The sequence below is a fragment of the Pituophis catenifer genome, unplaced genomic scaffold (assembly GCF_029215685.1).
Source record: "Pituophis catenifer annectens isolate HBS135680 unplaced genomic scaffold, rPitCat1.0.hap2 SCAF_15, whole genome shotgun sequence".
Classification (NCBI taxonomy): domain Eukaryota; kingdom Metazoa; phylum Chordata; class Lepidosauria; order Squamata; family Colubridae; genus Pituophis; species Pituophis catenifer.
This window is the reverse complement of record NW_027256895.1, coordinates 9,605,362-9,624,912: the sequence shown is the minus strand read 5'-3', so window position 1 is coordinate 9,624,912 and position 19,551 is coordinate 9,605,362. Positions and strand designations below refer to the sequence as shown.

The window sequence follows — 19,551 nt, the reverse complement described above, 5'->3', positions numbered from 1 at the left end:
TGTGCAATGTCATCTTCTTTTTTTTATTATTTAATTTATATGCTGCCCTTCTCCGGAGACTCAGGGCAGCTTACAGTGCGTTAAGCAATAGCCTTCATCCTTCTTGTATATTTATACAAAGTCAGTTTATTGCCCCCACAAACTGGGTCCTCATTTCACCTACCTTAGAAAGGATGGAAGGCTGAGTCAACCTTGAGCCTTGGAGAGATTCGAACCAGCACTAAATTGCAGGCAGCTGTGTTAATAACAGGGTGAGTAGACCACTGTACTATCAAGGCTTTTTTTACATCTTCTGACAGAGGATGTATTTTCTTTGAAAGTCTAAGAACACGAGCAAATCAACCTTATGATTGAGTGGATATATGTTAATCTTGTGCAGTAAATTTTATGATCAGGTCCATAAACCAAACTTTGAGTTCATAGTTTGCTGATTTGCTGGTGTTTCCTTCTTTCATAGGAAAGGTACATTGAAGATTGTATAAAATGATCAACTATCTTCTAGATCTTCCTAGAACTGCTCTAAACATTTACATGCAACATTGACATCAATATATTTCCATCAATGTTTAAGATGGAAATAAATATTCGCACTGTTCTTTTGAATCTTGTCATCTTTTCTTCATCCAATGGCATCGGCTAATAAACACCTTCATAAGAATGATGTGAATTGCAATTTCTCAGAAAGGAGCCACTTGGAGTTGTATTCCCTTGATAAAGTGCTATGAAAGCTCCCAGTATTTGCTGAATGGAAACATTATGAGTGGAAATGACCCTGTTTCCCATGAACTCAGTGATATGTCCATTTTTGAAATGTAGAGAGGAATAATCTTGGAGCATTTGTTTCAAAAATCCAAGTTTACCTTAAAATGCATCTTTAGATTTTTAGATCTCTAAGAGGGTTCGTTGTAACATATGAAAGTCCCACATGCATATTTTCCTAAGGGCCATCTCTCAATGGAAGCCCTGATCAACATGTCTAACATCTGTAAATATGACAGCCAAACTAGCAGTGTCATTATTGAACCAGAATAATTTCCTTTTCTCTACATTCTATCACCGTTGTCTGACGTTACATTGCATTTTATTCAAAGAAGTTTGAGGCACTTACATTCCATATTCAGAAATTACTGGCATTTTTTTGAAACTCTGTGTACGTTCATCGGGATTTATAAAGGAAAAAAATCCCCCAAGTATTGTTTTAGCTCCAGAGTTGGAAAATTTCCTTGGAACATTATTGGGCTGGAGGCAGATGGATTTCAAACTCTTACTGACACTGGCAGGAAGCAAGAAGAGCAGAATAAGGTTAAATGAAAGAAGACTTGAGCCATCCTTCCATCCTTTCAAATACATGGTCAACAAAATAGAACAGTCAAGTTTGCAAAAAATAAATTGTCTTGGTTAGACCTAATGGGAAACATCCACTGAAAAGGAGGAAGATATATAAAGAATAGAATTCTTTGTTGGCCAAGTGTGATTGGACACACAAGGAATTTGTATTTGGTGCATATGCTCTCAGTGTATATAAAGAAAAAATGAAATATATTCGTCACAAATTAAAAGTAAAGATAAATGAGAGCGGTTTCCTTGACTCTGATTTCAGTGGCCCAAGATAAATTTTGAGGGATCTTTCAAAGTGCAGCAGGAATTTCTGACTTTTTTTCTCCTTGCCATCCTTGTTCAGGTGTGATGCTGTCAAGAAACAGAACTGAAATGCAGTGATTGGCAAATCAGAGGGGAAATTATAACCTTTATTCCCTGGTGATTTAGGTAAATTGTGTTTGTCTAAAATCTGTACATGGGTACTATAAGAGTTACAATTAGTTTCCCATAGCAAGTGCCATTTTCTTTCTCTTGCCTTGCAATCATCTTTGTTCTTACCTTGACCTTATACACAGAAAAGTTTCAGAAACTTTTGCTTTGGAGAATTGCATTACCTACATCAATCTACATTATCTCTCACATGGATGCCAACTTGTTATATCACAGAAAGCTTTACTACAAGGGGTTGAAAGAAAGATGTGATCTTGAAAATGTGATTAATTTACTGTATTTTTCGGACTATATGACTCACTTTTCCATCACAAAAAAAGTGGGTGGAAATGTTGGTGCGATTTATAGACCAAATATGGGTCTGTTTTTGGCCTCCTGAAACACCCCCACACACGTTTTTGGCAAAAATAGGATGCACAGAGGGTTTGGGAGGCCTTTAGAGTCCTCCTGGGGGCTGGGGAGGGCAAAAACCAGATGCACAGAGGCCAAATTTTTTTTTCTTGTTTTCCTCTTTGAAATTTAGGTACGTCTTATACTCCCGTGCATCTTATAGTCTGAAAAATACAGGTAATATACAGAGATAAACTATAATAGTCCACTGTCTTCCCTAAAATGAAAACAGGCAAAATAAATCAATCCTCAACTTATGACTGCAGTTGAGCCCAAAATTTCTGAGTCATTTTTTCATTGAGTTTTGCCCCATTTTATGACTTTTCTTGCCTTAGTTGTTAAGTGAAGCACTGCAGTTGATAAGTTAATAACCCAGTGGTTAAGTAAAACTGGCTTCTTCATGGACTTGTTGTCAGTTGTCAGAATGTTGCAAGAAATGATCACATGATCTTAGATCTTAGATCACTGCAACTGTCATTAATATGGCTTGGTAGTACAGTGGTCTAAAGCACCCTGTTATTAAGACCAGCTGCCTGCAATTACTGCAGGTTTGAATCTCGCCAGGCTCAAGATTGACTCAGCCTTCCATCCTTTCTAAGGTAGGTAAATTGAGGACCCAGTTTGTGGGTGCAATAAGCTGACTTTGTATAAATATACAAAAAGGATGAAGGCTATTGCTTAGCACATTGTAAGCCGCCCTGAGTCTCCGGAGAAGGGTGGCATATAAATCAAATTTAAAAAAAAAATTAATATGAAGCAATTACCAAGCATCTGAATTTTGATCACATGATCAAGGGGATTCTGCATAACTTTGAAAAATGGTCATAAGTCAGTTTTTTCAATGCTGTTGTAACTTACAATGGTCACTAAACAAAGTGTTGTAACACAAGGACTACCTGTAATTCTTTCCATGTCTTCAAATAATCCATCCAAGCATCTATCAATCACCTATTCCTATACAAGAAATCTCACAAATTTCATCAAAATCACATTTCACTACCAATAAAGGAGAATATTTGTAGCTCAGGGTTGAATCATTTCAACCCTAAGATACAAACATTCTCCTTATTGGCTCATCATATTTCAGCGAAACCAAGAAGAAATAGAAATCCACACGATAAGCAGCTTTAGCTTCAAATTTATAATCTGGGTATAGTGGTAAAAAAGAATCTCAGATATAAAGGCCAGACAAGGAATAATGGATGGAAGCAGATCAAGGAGAGATTCAACCTAGAAATAAGGAGAAATTTTCTGACACTGAGAACAATCCACTAATGCAGTGGTTCTCAATCTGTGGGTCAGGACCCCTTTGGGGATCGAATGACCCTTTCACAGGGGTCGCCCAAGACCATCAGAAAACACATATTTTCAATGGTCTTAGCAATAATATTATGGTTGGGGGTCACCACAACATGAGGAACTGTATTAAAGGGTTGCAGCATTAGGAAGGTTGAGAACCACTGCACTATTGGAACAGAAGTTGCCTTTGGAAGTTGTGGGAGCTTCATCAGTAGAAGCTTTCAAGAAGAGATTGTACTGCCATTTGTCAGAAATGGTGTAGGGCCTCCTGCTTGGGCTGGGAGGTGGGGGTTGGACTAGATGACCTACAAGGTCCCTTCCAACTCTGTTAATCTGTATATGTAAATATTATCTTGAAAATTGCTATATTCTGTTATTGCCGATTGCAACTGGGAATGCTTAGAAATGCTAAATTAGGTTTGCCATTAAAAACATTGTATGAGCCGTATTTTGCCCTTCTGTGAGTGTTTTTTTAAAACGTTTTTCAAATACACATTTATTGGGATTTTAAACAAAAAAGTTAAAAACTAAAAAAATGATATTTAAAAAAAAATAATTGCAAAAAAGAAAAAAAAAGAAACAAGGTCAAACGTTTTACCTGCATTTTCAAGAAGACTCATTCTAATTTTATTCTGACAAAATTATGGGTATTTTTTCTTTCAAATGTATGGAATTTCTAGTTCCAAAGATTTACTAAAGCTTTTCTCTGCATAAATGTCATTTTAAAAACATACATATCTTGGAGATGAGCTTTTACAATACCAGAAAAGTACTATTAAAGGTATTTTTCTTCTCCCCTTAATATCAGAATTTACAAGACTTTGTTCCTTCATTCAGTTTGTGTGATGGGCTACTGATAATCATGTAATTCTCAAACAAATTCAGTATAGAGTGAGGTTGACCAAATCTGACTTATTTCTCAGATTTCAATATTTCTCAGTCTTGACCAACTCATCTCACAGACTTATTTTTTCTGTAAAACATATGTTGGATGGAGTATTAAGTATGTTTGAAGCCTTGAGTTTTATATAAAAGGAACTGGTGGGATAATAAAATAGCCAGGACAAAGCACAGACTTCTCTCCAGCCAATCTGTGCTTGAAGAAAAAAAAAAAAAACAAAGCAGAAAAGTCAGTTTGGAGTGTATTTGGATACCAAGAGAGGAGAAGATGCATCAAGTTAAATTGCTAGAAAATTTTCGGATTTTTTGCCTATTCAGATTATGATTCCCTTGTAGGAGTGTTTGGGCCTATGGGTGCTTCGTTTGAATTTCTCGCATTGTTTACTAAGATTTGTCCAATAGTAAAAGCAGTCTCAGGAAAGTGGCCCTTATGCAAAGCTCTGGGAGGACCTGAGTAAGGCAGAGAAAAACAGTATTTGGGAATGTAAAGGTAGGGAAATAGAGAAATTTATTTTGAAAGAAACTGTGGAGCCGTTGAATGTAAATCTTCTCCTTATTGGAAAAAATCTCATTTTTGTGAATTAATTCATTGCATTTTCAATGCTATTCCTAAACTAATCTGAGCAGCTTTCATTTCATATAAAACATATAAGGTAACAAGCTAATAAATATACATCAACATAAAAATCTAATATATGTCAGAATATTCATGACTGGGAAGACATGATAACAAGGTCAGCCAATGAATTGGCATAGCAACTAAAACAGCCAATGGGAGCTGAAACAGTTTGGAGTCTGGGCGTGGCTAAGCTCTGTGTGCTATGTTGAGGATTAAAACTGAAACTAGTCTGTCTGCTGTACTCTGCTTGTGATTTGCTTGTAACTGCTACCACGTTGGAAGAATCTGCTGTTGGTATTGTACATTTATTCATGTATTATTATGTATATAAATAAAAGTTAATGAATCCTGAAGAATCAGTTATCTGTGTGTGCTTTCTGGATTTGATTTTTGCAACAAACTCTGACAATATATATATTTCTATAGGTATCCCACCTCCAGAAGAGCTAAAATCACCCCATTTCCACAACAGAAGAGCCAGGTGTGACTTCTCATCTTGATAAAATGAGGGGTAGAAAATGGGGCCAATGAATAAAATTTTCAATAAAGCTACTTGACATCTTGGAAACCAAAGAGGTTCTCTCATGTTAACAACAACCATGCATTTCCCAAAATACCTTTATTCTCTCCATAGTATCAAAAAATTCCAATGCAATCATGGTACTATTTATTTGTTTATTTATTTATTTATTTTCAAACATTTATACAGCTAACTATCTTCTAACCAACTCTGGATGGTGGTTCCCATTCAAAAGTTAAAACAACCTATAAAATAATACTTAAACTATAAAAGGAAATAAATCAAAATTTTAAAAACAACAAATACCCAGCCAGCTAATCTGACCCAGCACTTGGTGGAAAAGCCAGGTCTTCAAAGCTGCATGGAAGGCTAGGACGGAAGAAGTCTGCCAAAGATTAGGGGCAGAGTGTTTCATAAGGCAAGCCTGTAATGGAACAGGCACACTTCCTTAAAGGGACAGCTTCAATTACATATTCATGGCTTTCTTCAATATTTCAGATCACCCCTAAGATTACTCACGATCACCAGAATAACGCCAAAAAATTACAGCATAGGATTTCACTATTTAACTGTTCTACAGCTCGGATAAAGCCTTAGAAATTGATTATATATTTTATATACATAAAGAAAAGAAATAGCATTGAATTGCATGATGAAGTTTGCGAGCTTGAATATTTGGACTTTTCCCATGAATGTTTTTGGTAACCAGGTAAAGGCTGAATTACAGAATTATTCATTGTTAATCTGTCCTCCTGGTTAGATGCTGTTTTGTGTTCAGATGTGGGTTCAAGAGAATGATGTAGCATTTGGGCAGGAAGATGCAACCCAGGAGACCTGCAGTAGAGCCCAAGATGGAGAAGATCTCCACAGCCACCATGTATTTCCCCTTGGTGCTCAGATAGGCTGGGATGAAAGACACCCAAATGCTACAGAACACAAGCATGCTGAAGGTGATCAGCTTGGCTTCATTAAAAGTATCAGGCAGTTTTCTGGCAAAGAAAGCCACAGTGAAACTGATGGTGGCCAGGAGCCCCAAGTAGACCAGGACAATGTAAAACATGGCATCTGAGCCTTCATTACATTGAACAATGATCTCTTCAATCTGTGAATGCATGTCCCACTCAGGGAAGGGAGTAGACATGATCAACCATATCATGCAGATAACAGCTTGAATACATGAGCAGAAGACAATGATGGATCCTGCCAGTCTATTTCCTAGCCATTTCCTCATCTGGTTTCCTGGCTTAGTGGCCAGGAAGGCCAAAACAACCGTGATGGTCTTGGCCAAGACACAAGAAACCGAGAGGGAGAAAATGGTGCCAAACATAGTTTGCCTGAGAAAACAAGTCACCTTCCCAGGCCGACCTATGAGGAGCAGAGAGCACAGAAAACACATCAGAAGAGAGGAAAGAAGGATGCATGTGATGTTCCTGTTGTTGGCTTTGACAATGGGGGTGTCCCAGTGCAGAATGAAGGTCAGTGCCACCAAAATGACAACTAATGAAAAGAAAAAGATCAAGGAAATCAAAACGATTCCCAAGGGTTCATCATAGGATAAATAGCTGAAACGTTTGGGAAGGCATTGGATCTTTTCTGCATTCGAATATTGATCCCCTGGGCATCTCTCACATTGGTTAGCATCTGAAATACATGAAGAAGAACAAGTCACTTCCAACTATATAGGACAATCTATAGAGCTAATTGAGAGAGATCATTGCTGGGGATGCCATTCACAAACTCCTTGACATATAATAATGCTTTCTTAAAAAGTGTACGGATTCTGGTCTGTTATTTATTCATATATATTCCTTTGAACTGCACTATTAGTGGTGGAGGACTCTGAAGAGAATTGCAACTCTCAACTAAGAAAAGAGGTCAGAATAGAATGGATTTATAAAAGTGTTTAAATTAGACCCGTCTTTGAAAAAGAAATCTACCAAAGGTTACCCCAATTCCATTCCTCTAAATAGCATATCAAAGATGGAAAGAATGAAGAAAAGATGTGTTTGGAAGCTCTCAACTCTTAGCTGTCACTTTTTTTTACTTACCTGTTTCAACTGAAATTCTTCCTTCAGAACATTGTCTACAATTGTAGCAACAAATATGTTTTCCCTCCTGAACAACTCTGCTGTACCCCTGACGGCAGCTCTCTACACATCTGGCACGGGGAGGGACCTGAAAGAAAAATGAAAAGGTTTAGGAATGAGATTCATCAAAATGTTGTGCAAGTCCTCCTTTTTATTAGGAGAACTTGGTACTTTCAGGGAGATGCATAATCTTCTGATGTCAACATGTCCCAGGATGCTTTTGGAGAGTGTCCATATTTACATCAAATCATTCTATTTCTAGGATGAGTTCTGACTTTTCTGCAAACATATTTGTAAAAAAACAAAAAGAGATAGTTGAGAGCATGGGGGTCCCTGGTGAGAGACATCTAAAATGTTTCAATCCTACTAGGAATCAGATCAGATCAGAGAGGTTTTGCAACGTGCAATCTAGAACAAAACGAAGGATTTCATTCTGTAGGAAATGTCATCCATTTTCATTTTGTAGGATTGGAATACCCTTGGTGTTCCTTTTTATCTGCCAGGACCCAAAATCAAGAAAGACATATGGACTTTCTTCTGAGCAATCCTCACCTGTAGATAGAAATCTTAACAAAATAAAGGAATTGTTTAGCATCACTATAGATATCAATCAAACGCTCCATATTCAACTGCGACTTTGTCTTCTGGAAAAAACACCTCCTTTCTGGGAGTCCTGACTAAATTCCATCAAATATCATTTGTATGTAGAGATTTCTCTAAAAGGGGCTCCATTGGAGTACAGCCATTTATAATAAACCTTTTCTCCTTTCAAAAAGTATCCTCTTTTTACTCCATTCGTAACAGCAATACCCAAGATTACATATTACATTGGGGAAATACAAAACGTATTTTGTTCATTACAAAAAATGCATATCTATTGGACTTCCGGTTTGTCTGCCTCCGACGAAAGACGGTCCCTTTTTAAGGACCGCCAGCCCCGCCGCCTGTAGAGCCACTTCGATCCCGAGAAGCGGCTTGAAAACTCCGAAATCTGAAGGATTGGAGGAGAAGAGCCAGCAAGCTGCAGGTTGAGCCCCTGTGAGCCCCCAGAAAATCGCTACTGGGGAGGAAACAGGCGCGGCTCCCTTTCAACTTGCTGAGGCTCCGGACGGCATGGGACGACTCTGCCTTCCGTAGAGCAAGTCGGCTGCAGCAACCATTCAAACTAAGCGAAATTAACTTTAATAATTAGCGCAAACAACAACTTGAACCCTCAAATTTGGTAACCACAAGTATTACTGTTTTTATGACTTTTTGCCTTAAGTAAAAATACGAGCGAGTGAAAGCGGCTTGAAAAAATGGCGCCCGGCTCCAGCGTTAACAAGCTGAGAGTGAGAGTGAATTTGTAAAGTTATTTTAACCAGCTACAAAGTTGCTCTGCCTGTAACAAGGAGGAAAAAGAGAAGAGGAAAAAATTCTTTTTAAAATAAGCTTGAATTTGCTCCAGTCTAATTCTATCCCCAATTTGATTAAACCTGGGGGATTTTTTTAGAGGACTTTGTGGTGGTGGAAAAGGAAAAAGGACTTCCTTTTTTAGAAAAGCTAATCTACGTGGCAGAATGGCTTCTAAGAAACAGGAAGGAAAGGCAGCAGGGGGGGGGATCCCCCACACATAAGCCTGAACTGCAGCTTCCTCCTGGTCAGCAGAGCCAGAAAAAAGATTTTGACGTTGAAAGTTTAAAAGAATTTATTACTCAGGCTCTGGATGATAAATTTCAAAAATCTCAACAGGAAATTAAGCAAGAAATTAATGAAATTAAAAATGTGGTGAAAGAGAATTATGGCAAGGTGACTAATAAAATATCCAATGTGGTGTCTGGCCTGTCAGAGATTATTATTAAAGTGGATTCCAAATTGGAAGAATTTAAATCAGAAGTAAATGTTAAAATAAAGGATAGTGACTATAAAATTTCTGATGTTGATAATAAAATGCAGAGAGTTGAAAATGAAATTACGATGATGCAATTCAGATCCATGGAATTTGCCATAAGGCTTAGAGGTATCAAAGAGAATGATAGACAAGACTTGAGACAGATTTGTGCTGATGCTTTGGCTGTGCTGTTAAAAATCAATCCTGAAGAGATTTTTTACAAAATAGATAAAATTTACAAAGTGAACTCGTGGGTGGCCAGACAAAGACAACTGCCTAGAGATGTGGTGATATATTTCACAGATAGAAGAATAAGAAATGATATTTTGCAAAAATCTTTTCTTTCCTCTGTGCAAGTGGAGGGAGCTCAAATTGGAATTTATAAAGAACTACCACCTAAGATGTTAAAAGATAGAAAAGACTTTAGTTTTCTAGTGAATGAATTGAAAAAACAACAAATACCATTTCGGTGGGATGCCCCAACTGGCATAATTCTGAAGTACAATGGAGAAAGACATCGATTGAATACTGTTGAGAAGGCGGAACACTTCTATTTTACTGTTTTTAAAGAGAGATCACCAACCCCACGTACATCTACAGTGTTGGAGATAAAGGAGAGTGATAAGGAGAAGCAACCTCAGCAAGAGATGGAAGAGCAGTTTAAGCAGGTGGAGCCAGTGGAAATGCAGGGTGCTACAGGAGGTTTTCTGGAGGAGCCCCTGTTAGAATCTTCTCCAATTTTGTCCACAAGAGATGATGCTTTGGACCTGGCTCGGATGGCTGAAGCCAAAGACCAGCGTATAACTCGTGCAATTTCTAAGCAACTTAAAGAAAAACAACAACAGGAAAGACAATATAAAAAGAGAGTTAAGAGTACTACACAAGGAAGTGAAGCCATGGGGGGAGCAAAACCGAAGATTTCGGAAGATATTCAGCAATTCTGCTCGTCGCTTCAAAAAGGTGAAGATGACAATTAAGTTTTTATCTTGGAATGTGAACGGACTGAACTCACCACAGAAAAGGAAGAAGTTATTTACATATTTGAGACAATTCAATAATGATATAATTTGTTTACAGGAAACTCATGTCAGAACACAAGATCAAAAATACTTGATAAATTCAAAATTAGGAACACATTTTATAGCTTCAACATCGGAAAAAAAGAATGGTGTGGTTATTTATGTAAATAAAAGACTGTCAGCTAAAATTATAGAAGCAGATGAAGGAGCGATTGAACTGCATACGGTAAACGGCCAAATTCTTCTGATTGGAATTTATGCTCCTAACCAACATTTTTAGGATCATTTTTATAAAACTTTGCATACTAAAATATTGCAATGGGATTACAGATCTATCTTAATTATGGGAGATTGGAATGGAGTAATTGATTCCAAATTAGATAAAAAGAGTCTGGCGAAGACACGGATTAGACTACCACAGGCTTTTTTCAACATGAAAGAAGATTTGGAATTAAAGGATATTTGGAGAATATATAACCCAAAAGAATTGGACTATACCTTTTTTTCGGACAGACATAGATCTTTTTCTAGGATTGATTTTATTTTATTATCAGATGATTTACTTGTTAAGACAAAAAGAACAAAGATTTTTCCAAGAACTCTAACCGACCATAGCCCAATATGGATAGAAATTGAGACTGAAAAGACTGAGAGAAGATCATGGAGATTAAATGAAAATCTGTTCAGATATGAAAAAAATATAATAGAACTTAAAAAACAGATGAAAGGATTTTTTGAAATAAACTTGAATAAGGGTACCCCAATCGAAATTGTGTGGGATGCGAGTAAAGCGTATATGAGAGGGGTACTCATTTATATGAATTCTAAACACAAACTGAATCGACAAAAGAAAAGATCTGAACTTGAAGTTGAAATAAAGAATAAAGAACAGTTACTTATTAAAAATCCAACAGATGAAAGAATACGTGGTGCTATAAAACTTTTGAAAGATCAATTCCAAATGCTTATGGCGGAACAAGCTGCAACAAATTTACAATATGCAAAGCATAATACATTTTGTAATGCCAATAAACCGGGCAGATGGTTGGCTTATACATTAAGGAAGAAGCAGAGCATGCGGACTATCGACAGTATCGATATTGGAGGGAAAGAAATTTCTCAACAAAAACTAATTAAAGAAGTCTTTGTAGATTATTATACCAAATTATACACTAAAGATGATATACAGAATGGACTTATAGAAAAATATTTAGAAAATAAAAGAGTCACAAAAATTACAGATCAACAAAAGGAAAGAATGAATTATCCTATAACAGTTGAGGAGATAATTGCAGCAATTAAACAATTGAAAACAGCTAAAGCTCCTGGAACGGATGGCTTGACTGCAGTGTATTATAAAACTTTGCAAGCAGAAATGGTGGAACAACTCAGAGACTTATTTTGTAATATACAACAAGGGGGCAAAATACCCCCATCATGGAAAACAGCTTACATTTCTTTGATACCAAAAGAGCAAGTAGGTCCTAAAAAACCGGAGAACTATAGACCAATATCTCTTCTGAATAATGACTATAAAATTTATGCAAAAGTATTAGCCAACAGGTTGATGCCAGTAATTCAAGAGGTGATTCACGATGATCAAGCAGGATTTATAGAGGGCAGATATATGAAGGATAATGTAAGGCAAGTTATAGATTTATTGGAATATCTTGAGAAGAATAAACAGATCCCTGCAGTGCTGGTTTTCTTGGATGCGGAAAAGGCCTTTGATAGAGTGGATTGGAATTTCCTATTAAAGACTTTAAAAAAGATGGACTTTGGGGATCAATTTATACAGGCGGTTTCAGCAATTTACCAAGAGCAAAAGGCACAGATTATTATTAATGGAAGTTTGACAACAGACTTTAATATTGAAAAAGGAACAAGACAAGGTTGTCCGTTATCTCCATTGTTATTTATTTTAACACTAGAAGTCTTGTTGAATACAATACGGGACTCGAATATCTTGAAAGGTATAGTGATAAGGCAAGAAGACTACAGAATAAGGGCATTTGCAGATGATCTGGTTGTTACCCTAACACAGCCGATGGAATCAATAATCCAGATGAAAGACATTATAAGAGACTATGGTACAGTATCAGGATTTAGAAAAAAACTAAGATGATAGTTAAGAATATGACACAAGATCAAAAATACGAACTTGAAAGGAGGGCAGGTTTTGAGATTGTACCAAAGGTTAAATATCTAGGAGTCCAGGTTGCAGAATCAAATATGAAATTGTTTCAAAATAATTATGAGGTGTTGTGGTGAGATGTACAGAAAGATATGGAGACTTGGAAAAAACTGCAGCTGTCTTTACTTGGAAGAATAGCAGCAGTTAAGATGAACATTTTGCCAAGATTTCTTTTTTTGTTTCAAATGACTCCGGTGCTTAAAAGTGATAAACAACTGAAAGAATGGCAAAGTGGAGTGAATAAGTTTGTCTGGAACGAGAGAAAACCGAGAGTGAAATTGAAAATTATGCAAGATGTTCCAGAAAGGGAAGGTCTTAAACTTCCAAACCTACAGTTAGATTATGAAGCAGCAGCTTTGACTCAAGCAAGCGATTGGTTTGGAAGGAAAAAGACTGGAATATTGAATATAGAAAGTTTTGATCTTGAATTTGGATGGCATGCTTACTTATTTTGAAAACAAAGTGGATAAAGTATTTAAAAGCCATATACTTAGAGACTCTTTGATGAGAGTTTGGAAGAAGCACCGATTCAAATGGGATTACAAAATACCGTTATGGCTGGATCTTGGTCATATTATGTGGAATACAAATATAATGTCACTCAGGGGGGTTTTATATAAAGAGGTTCTTTTTACAGATGTGGGCGGATGGCAACTGAAGACATTAGAAACACTGTTGGACGAAGGGATTAATCTAACTTGGCTACAGTATAATCAACTTCAATTGAGATGGAAAGAGGACCAAAAAATTGGTATTATGTTGCATGAGGAAGAATTGGTTAGACATATAAAAGAGAAAGGTCCAATGCATATTAAAAGGCTTTATAATGTTTTGTTAGAAAGGGATTCAGAAACTGAATTGGTTAAAGATTGTATGATTAAGTGGGCACAAAACTTTGCAGAACCAGTGATGTTGGAAACATGGGAAAAAATTTGGGTTCAGAATGTTAAATTTACACAGTCGCAGAATTTGAGGGAAAATTTTTATAAAATGTTTTATAGATGGCATTTAGATCCTAAGAAATTGTCGTGTATGGACCCTAATGTTCAGCCAAAATGTTGGAGATGTGATTGTTTAGATGCTACATATTATCATGTTTGGTGGACTTGTAAGAAAGTGAAGGCTTTTTGGATAAAAATCTGGTGGGTCATGCAGAATGTTTTGAAGAAAAAAATTCAATTTTCTCCACAATTGTTTTTACCGGGTATAGTTAAGGGTTTTACATCGGATGAAACAAAGTTGATATTGTATATGATAACAGCAGCGAGATTATTGATAGGTAAATACTGGAAAAACGAAGTTTTGCCCACTATCGAGGAATGGACTTTGAAGATGGCCAGCTTTGCAGAGATGGCGAAGATTTCAGCATATCTAAAAGATCGCTCACAAGAGACTTATGAATGGGAATGGAAAAAGTGGATAGATTATGTGCAGAACAAATATCAAACTAGGAAGTATCAAATAGCTTTTCACTGACAGTATTTTATTTAGATAGAAATATTTGAATTTTGTGAAGATGAAAAACTATATGGGGGATGGAGGGGTTCAAGTTTTATATAAAGGGGATTTTGATGGGAGTATATTCTGTGGAAGTCCGGGGGGGAGGGGAGGGTTAGGGGGGGTTAGGGAGGGTTAGGTTGGGGAGTTTGGGGTGGGTTTGGGGGGGGAAATGGGGTAAAAATGTAATTGTAAAACTTTTGCAATAAAAAAAAATGCATATCTATTGTCTTTTAAGAAATTAGTAGCCTGTCGAGCAAACTAAATCAAACAAAAGGACACATGCATAAATATTCTTATGTCATATTAATTTCAAAATGCAACTCAGTTCCATAAAGGAGTTGGAAGGGACCTTGGAGGTCTTCTACTCCAACCCCTTGCTCATGCAGGAAACCCTATCCCATTTTAGAGAAATGGTTGTGCCATATTTCCTTAAAACCTCCAGTGTTGAAGCACCCACAACTTCTGGAGGCAAGTTGTTTCAAAGATTAATTGCTCTCATTGACAGGAAATTTCTTCTTAGTCTAGGCTGCCTTTCTCCTTCCTTAGTTTGCATCCATTGCTTCTTGTTCTACCCTCAGAGGCTTTGAAGAATAGTTTGACTCCCTCTTCTTTGGGGTAGCCCCTGAGATATTGGAACACTGCTATCATGTCTCCCCTAGTCCTTCTCTTCATTAAATACACAGTTCCTGCAACTTCATATGTTTTAGCCTTCAGCCCCCAAATCATTTTTGTTGCAATTCTCGGTATGTAGAGGTCTTCACAAAGACCATCCCAAATATCTAGCAAAACCACAAGATTCCAGAATATCGTCACTGTCCTTCGCTTCTGGACTTTCAGGTCATTGGAGAAGAACATCTTCAGTTCCAAATAATAGTCTACCAAGTTAGAGTATGCCAAACATCCCACCTGCTGAAACTTGTGATTCCATACAATGGCACTTTCATTAATGGTGAATTTCTTCCCATCAAGAGATTTGGAGACCATCTTTCCAATCCGGACTCTCTGGAATGATTTATTGTGGAAGGAGACAAAGTTGAAGATGTCGTATCCCGGGTCAAACTCCCCTTTCTCATCAAAAAAAAATTCTTCTCCCACACTGTTATTAAAACGGGTGTTTTTCAGAAAATAGTGAAGCTGGATTTGAGGGAGAGGAAAAGTCAGAGCATTTATCCTAGTCTTTCCCAAAGTTTGGCTTTGTTCATAATCTCAACATAGTTTCTTTAATGAATCTTATCAGGATTGTAACTGAATTGCTTTCTGGTTTGATTCAGAAATCTCTTCAACCCATGGACTACAACCCATTTTAAATTTCAGTAATGTCAGATCCAACAATTTCCTAATATGTATTGATTCAACTGGAATATGTTAACATATAAAATTAAATTCATGGCATCAGATTCTTACACAGCTTATTTTTCAGTTCTTGCATAAATAAACAATTGGAGGAAAGAGACTATCCCACATAAATAAGGTATCTATTACGTGCGATGGGAAGAAAAGGATAGCACAGGGAAGGCATTACTCTCTACCTTTTATTCTTGATTCACAGCTTTGTAGAATTTTCCTTCACATGAATCACTTCCTTAAATTAATATTACTTAGATTCTTGTAGAAACTTAACTTAGTCTTTCCAATCCTTCCAATCCCATATCTCTGGACTGTTATATACATTTAATACATCCAAAAGGTTACAATGCAAATCGTTCCACCCATTGAAATTGGAAATTTTATTAATTAAGGTAAAACACGGTCCTGTTCATATTATCTTCTAATGATTTCAGAACCAGATATGTTTCTTTCTACATGTACAAATATGAAGTGTTGGTCCATTTTACTCAATAAATCAATCAGCAGGTTTAATTGAGTCCTCATTATCTAGTTTTAGGATTTGTGCAGAAATATTTATGTAGAAATATTAAAACTCCATAAGGATTCACAAACTTTTAGGGATTATCATATATGTAATATTTTTCACTATATATACACAGTGCAATGAAAATTCCATAGCACAGTAGGTAGGGTAGCAAGAACAGAAATATTATTTACTACCAACAATAAGCGATTGGGGGAGATTCTATAATGAAGATTATGGAGACAACCTAAAAACATTTTAATTTTGTGCATTCAAATTTTGGGAGATGTTGGGTGTGAGATTTTGCACAGAAGCTGCTAAAATGTCATTAAGAAAATATTAGAATGTGGAGAAATGAGTAGATTGATGCTTCTAATTAAAGAGAAAGAACAAACTGAATATTATATGACATGGGAATTATTTTATCGATGGTTACAGACTAAAAATGGAAGTTAGAAACAAAGAAGGAGATTAGTGAAATGTAGAAAATGTGTTAAGATAGAGATGTAAACAATATGATGATGGTTGATGGTTGATGGTTATTATGACTATTAGGATTATTACATTCAATACTATTATTATATTCTTATTAGAAGATATGTAAAGAGGGAAAGATGAAGATATTTATTATGCTCAATATTACTACTGTGAGATCAGAGAATTATTATCAATGTAATGAATACTGTTGAAAATGTTGATAGTTATTGCACAAAAATATTTCTACACACTGTTGAATGGAAGATGGAATGTTTATACTAAATATATATATATATATATAAAAGAAGCTGCTAAAATTAATGGATTTTCTCCCTCTGAAACAGCATTAAGTAACAGATTTCCAAACATAGTTCCATCTGGACATTAAAGATAATTCTTAGATATGATTGAGCTGCAAGAGCCGAGGTAGCGCAGTGGTTAGAGTGCAGTACTGCAGCTACTTCAACTGACTGCTAGCTCATCAGATCAGTGGATCAAATCTCACCGGCTCAAGGTTGACTCAGCCTTCCATCCTTCCGAAGTGGGTAACATGAGGACCCAGATTGTTGGGGGCAATATGCTAGTTAGTATACTGTCTTTGGTGATAGCCGCCCAGAGTCCTCGGAGCGAGGGCGACATAGAAATATGACTAATAAATAAATAAATTAGTTACTGAAGACAAATATTTGCTAACAGATAATTGGTTGCTGCAGAGAAACAAATCCAGAGTGTCTATCTATTGCTGCCTTCCCATCCCATCCCCTTCAGGGCTTCCATAAATGCATCTGGGAAGAGCAATGACATACCTCCCATGGCTGAAAATGCCAAAGATTTGATCCATCCTGATTCCTCAGAGGAGCTGGCTTTGGTCTTTTTGCTCTTTTTGAATGCATTGCTTGTACTGCATGTGCTGCAAGATGAACCTCATTGTAGATGTTGTAGCTCTCTCCAGACATGGTCATTTCAAACACAGAGCCAGAAGCTTCATTGAGTTTTTCCGTCCCAGTGCAGCGTTTAGCTCCTTTCCGATATGGAGGCAGTGAACAAAGAAACACAGACTCCCAGAACCAATTAACATAAGGAAAGGGATGTTCCAAAGGTTTTATTCTCTCAAGAAATTCCTGAAATCCTGGCATAGTCCTTGTGTGGAGTGAGAAGTATAGGGAACCATTGAAAGTTTGAACTAGGAGTCTCCTTTTTGATGATAACATCAAAGTGAAATCCCACTGGTAGGTCATGATCCATACTCTGTGATCTATTGGTTTCTTTTGGTAAATTTCACGAGAATAAAGCCCCCATTGTAAAATCTCCATAGATTGGACAGTCCCAGAAGCAAGGAATACAGTGACATTCTTCTGTAAGATAATGTCTATTATTTTGTGTACATGTTCTAAAATGAAATCTTTCTTTAAGAGTGCATCTCTTAAAATTGGGATCAATGCCATCCAAGCAATACAAATATCACTCTGGAAGAGCCTTGGTTGGAGATGTTGAAAAAATACTTTCCCCGTCTCATCCTCTGAGACCAAGAGGCCAATCCAGTTCCATCCAAAATGTTTTAGTAAATGAACAATCCCTTCGTATTGCAAATTTTCATTGGGAACCATGCTGAAGAAGGAAGGGAATTGCCCTTTGTCACTCAGGACTGGGTCAAAGGAGCCATAATTCAGCTGTTGGGAAGAATGATGCATAGAAAATTAAACTGAGAGTCCTTTTGTGATCATGAAGCACATAGAGCTTTTCCATTCTCCATAGAATATTGGATTGTACTGTGACATTATGACTTTATTGCAAAATCCCAAAGGTTGCTATCAAGTGTTACATAAAGAAAGAGATCATAAGCTTCACAATAGTAGATTCTGGGAACTCAGAACTGGGAAATGATAGCCCGGCTAAAGTTGAAAGAAGCTACGGTTTATAAAAACAAAACAAAACAACAGGCTGATCTGTGAAAAATGATCATACCTGTGGAAACTTATAGATGTTCAACATGTATGCCATCTGGATGGAATTGAGCGAGGTGAGGTCACCAATGATAGGCAAGAAGTTCAGATTCCTTCTTCTGACACAGTTGAAGTTGATAGGACTCCCTTGTCTGAGAAACAGAAAATTTAAAACATGCTTACTGGCCTTCCAGGCATTGAAACTGTTTCGATAAATCTGCAGTGTTATTGTGATGTTGGGGAACAGCTTGGCATTCTTGTTGACTTCATCAATGGCAAAATACATAGAAAGAGGATGCTGGACATATTTTGGTATCATGCTGAAATGAAAGTGCAGAAGGAGAGAAAATCATATCACACACAAAAATCTAAATCAATTCTAAAATACCGTAGTGGTCAAAATTGTGGAAACCTTTTGGAGAAAGTGTATTTTCTAAAACTAGCTAATAACACCACTTTTTTTTTAGTAGTACCATAACATTGTATATCAATGGAAAGATAATTTAATCAAGAATTTAATGCAATCATTTTTATGAAGATTTGTTATTTGAATAGGAGTTAAAGTATAAAGAAGAAAAGTGAAACACAGAAAAAATGAGGTATACTAAAACCTTTAGCATAAATTACAGTCTTACAAAGTTTTCCCATGGAATGATCCAAGTCTTTTTGTTCTGCAGCTGTTATAATGTGAAACCAAGATTGAATGATTGCTGGGTTTTATTGCTGGGTTGGTTCTGAGTTGTGACTAACAAGTTTCTTCAATTGGTGCCATAGTTTTCCAATTGGGTTAAGGTCTGGGCTCTTCCAGCACTGGAATATGATTATCTTGAAACTCCAAAAAAAAGTGGTATTACTAGCTATCAAGCCTCAAAAATACACTTTACCCAAAACTTTTCCACAATTTTGGCCACTACTGTACATAGATAATTTCAGCAATTTATCCAATAGAGATGTAACAGAAATGTATTTTAATTGCATAATTAGTATGATTCCTATTAATCAGGTGGCACTTTCAGGAAGACCTATACCTCTAGGTAAGGATTTTGGAGAGGTTGACTGGAAGACGTTTTCCTAACAGAGAAAGTGATGTTCCTCTTTCAAAGAGATCATA

At 36.6% G+C, this 19,551-nt stretch overlaps 1 protein-coding gene across 1 annotated transcript in view; it reads right to left on the bottom strand.

The window, feature by feature from the left end:
• Positions 1–2,112: 2,112 nt before the first annotated feature.
• LOC139324333 (vomeronasal type-2 receptor 26-like) overlaps positions 2,113–19,551 on the bottom strand; it is a 34,644-nt gene continuing 17,205 nt past the window's right edge. The window contains exons 3-4 of the mRNA XM_070954055.1: positions 6,267–6,863; positions 2,113–2,150 (exon numbers count right to left, since the gene is read on the bottom strand). Coding sequence (XP_070810156.1) covers positions 2,113–2,150; positions 6,267–6,863 — 635 coding nt within the window. The remainder of the gene's footprint in view (positions 2,151–6,266; positions 6,864–19,551) is intronic.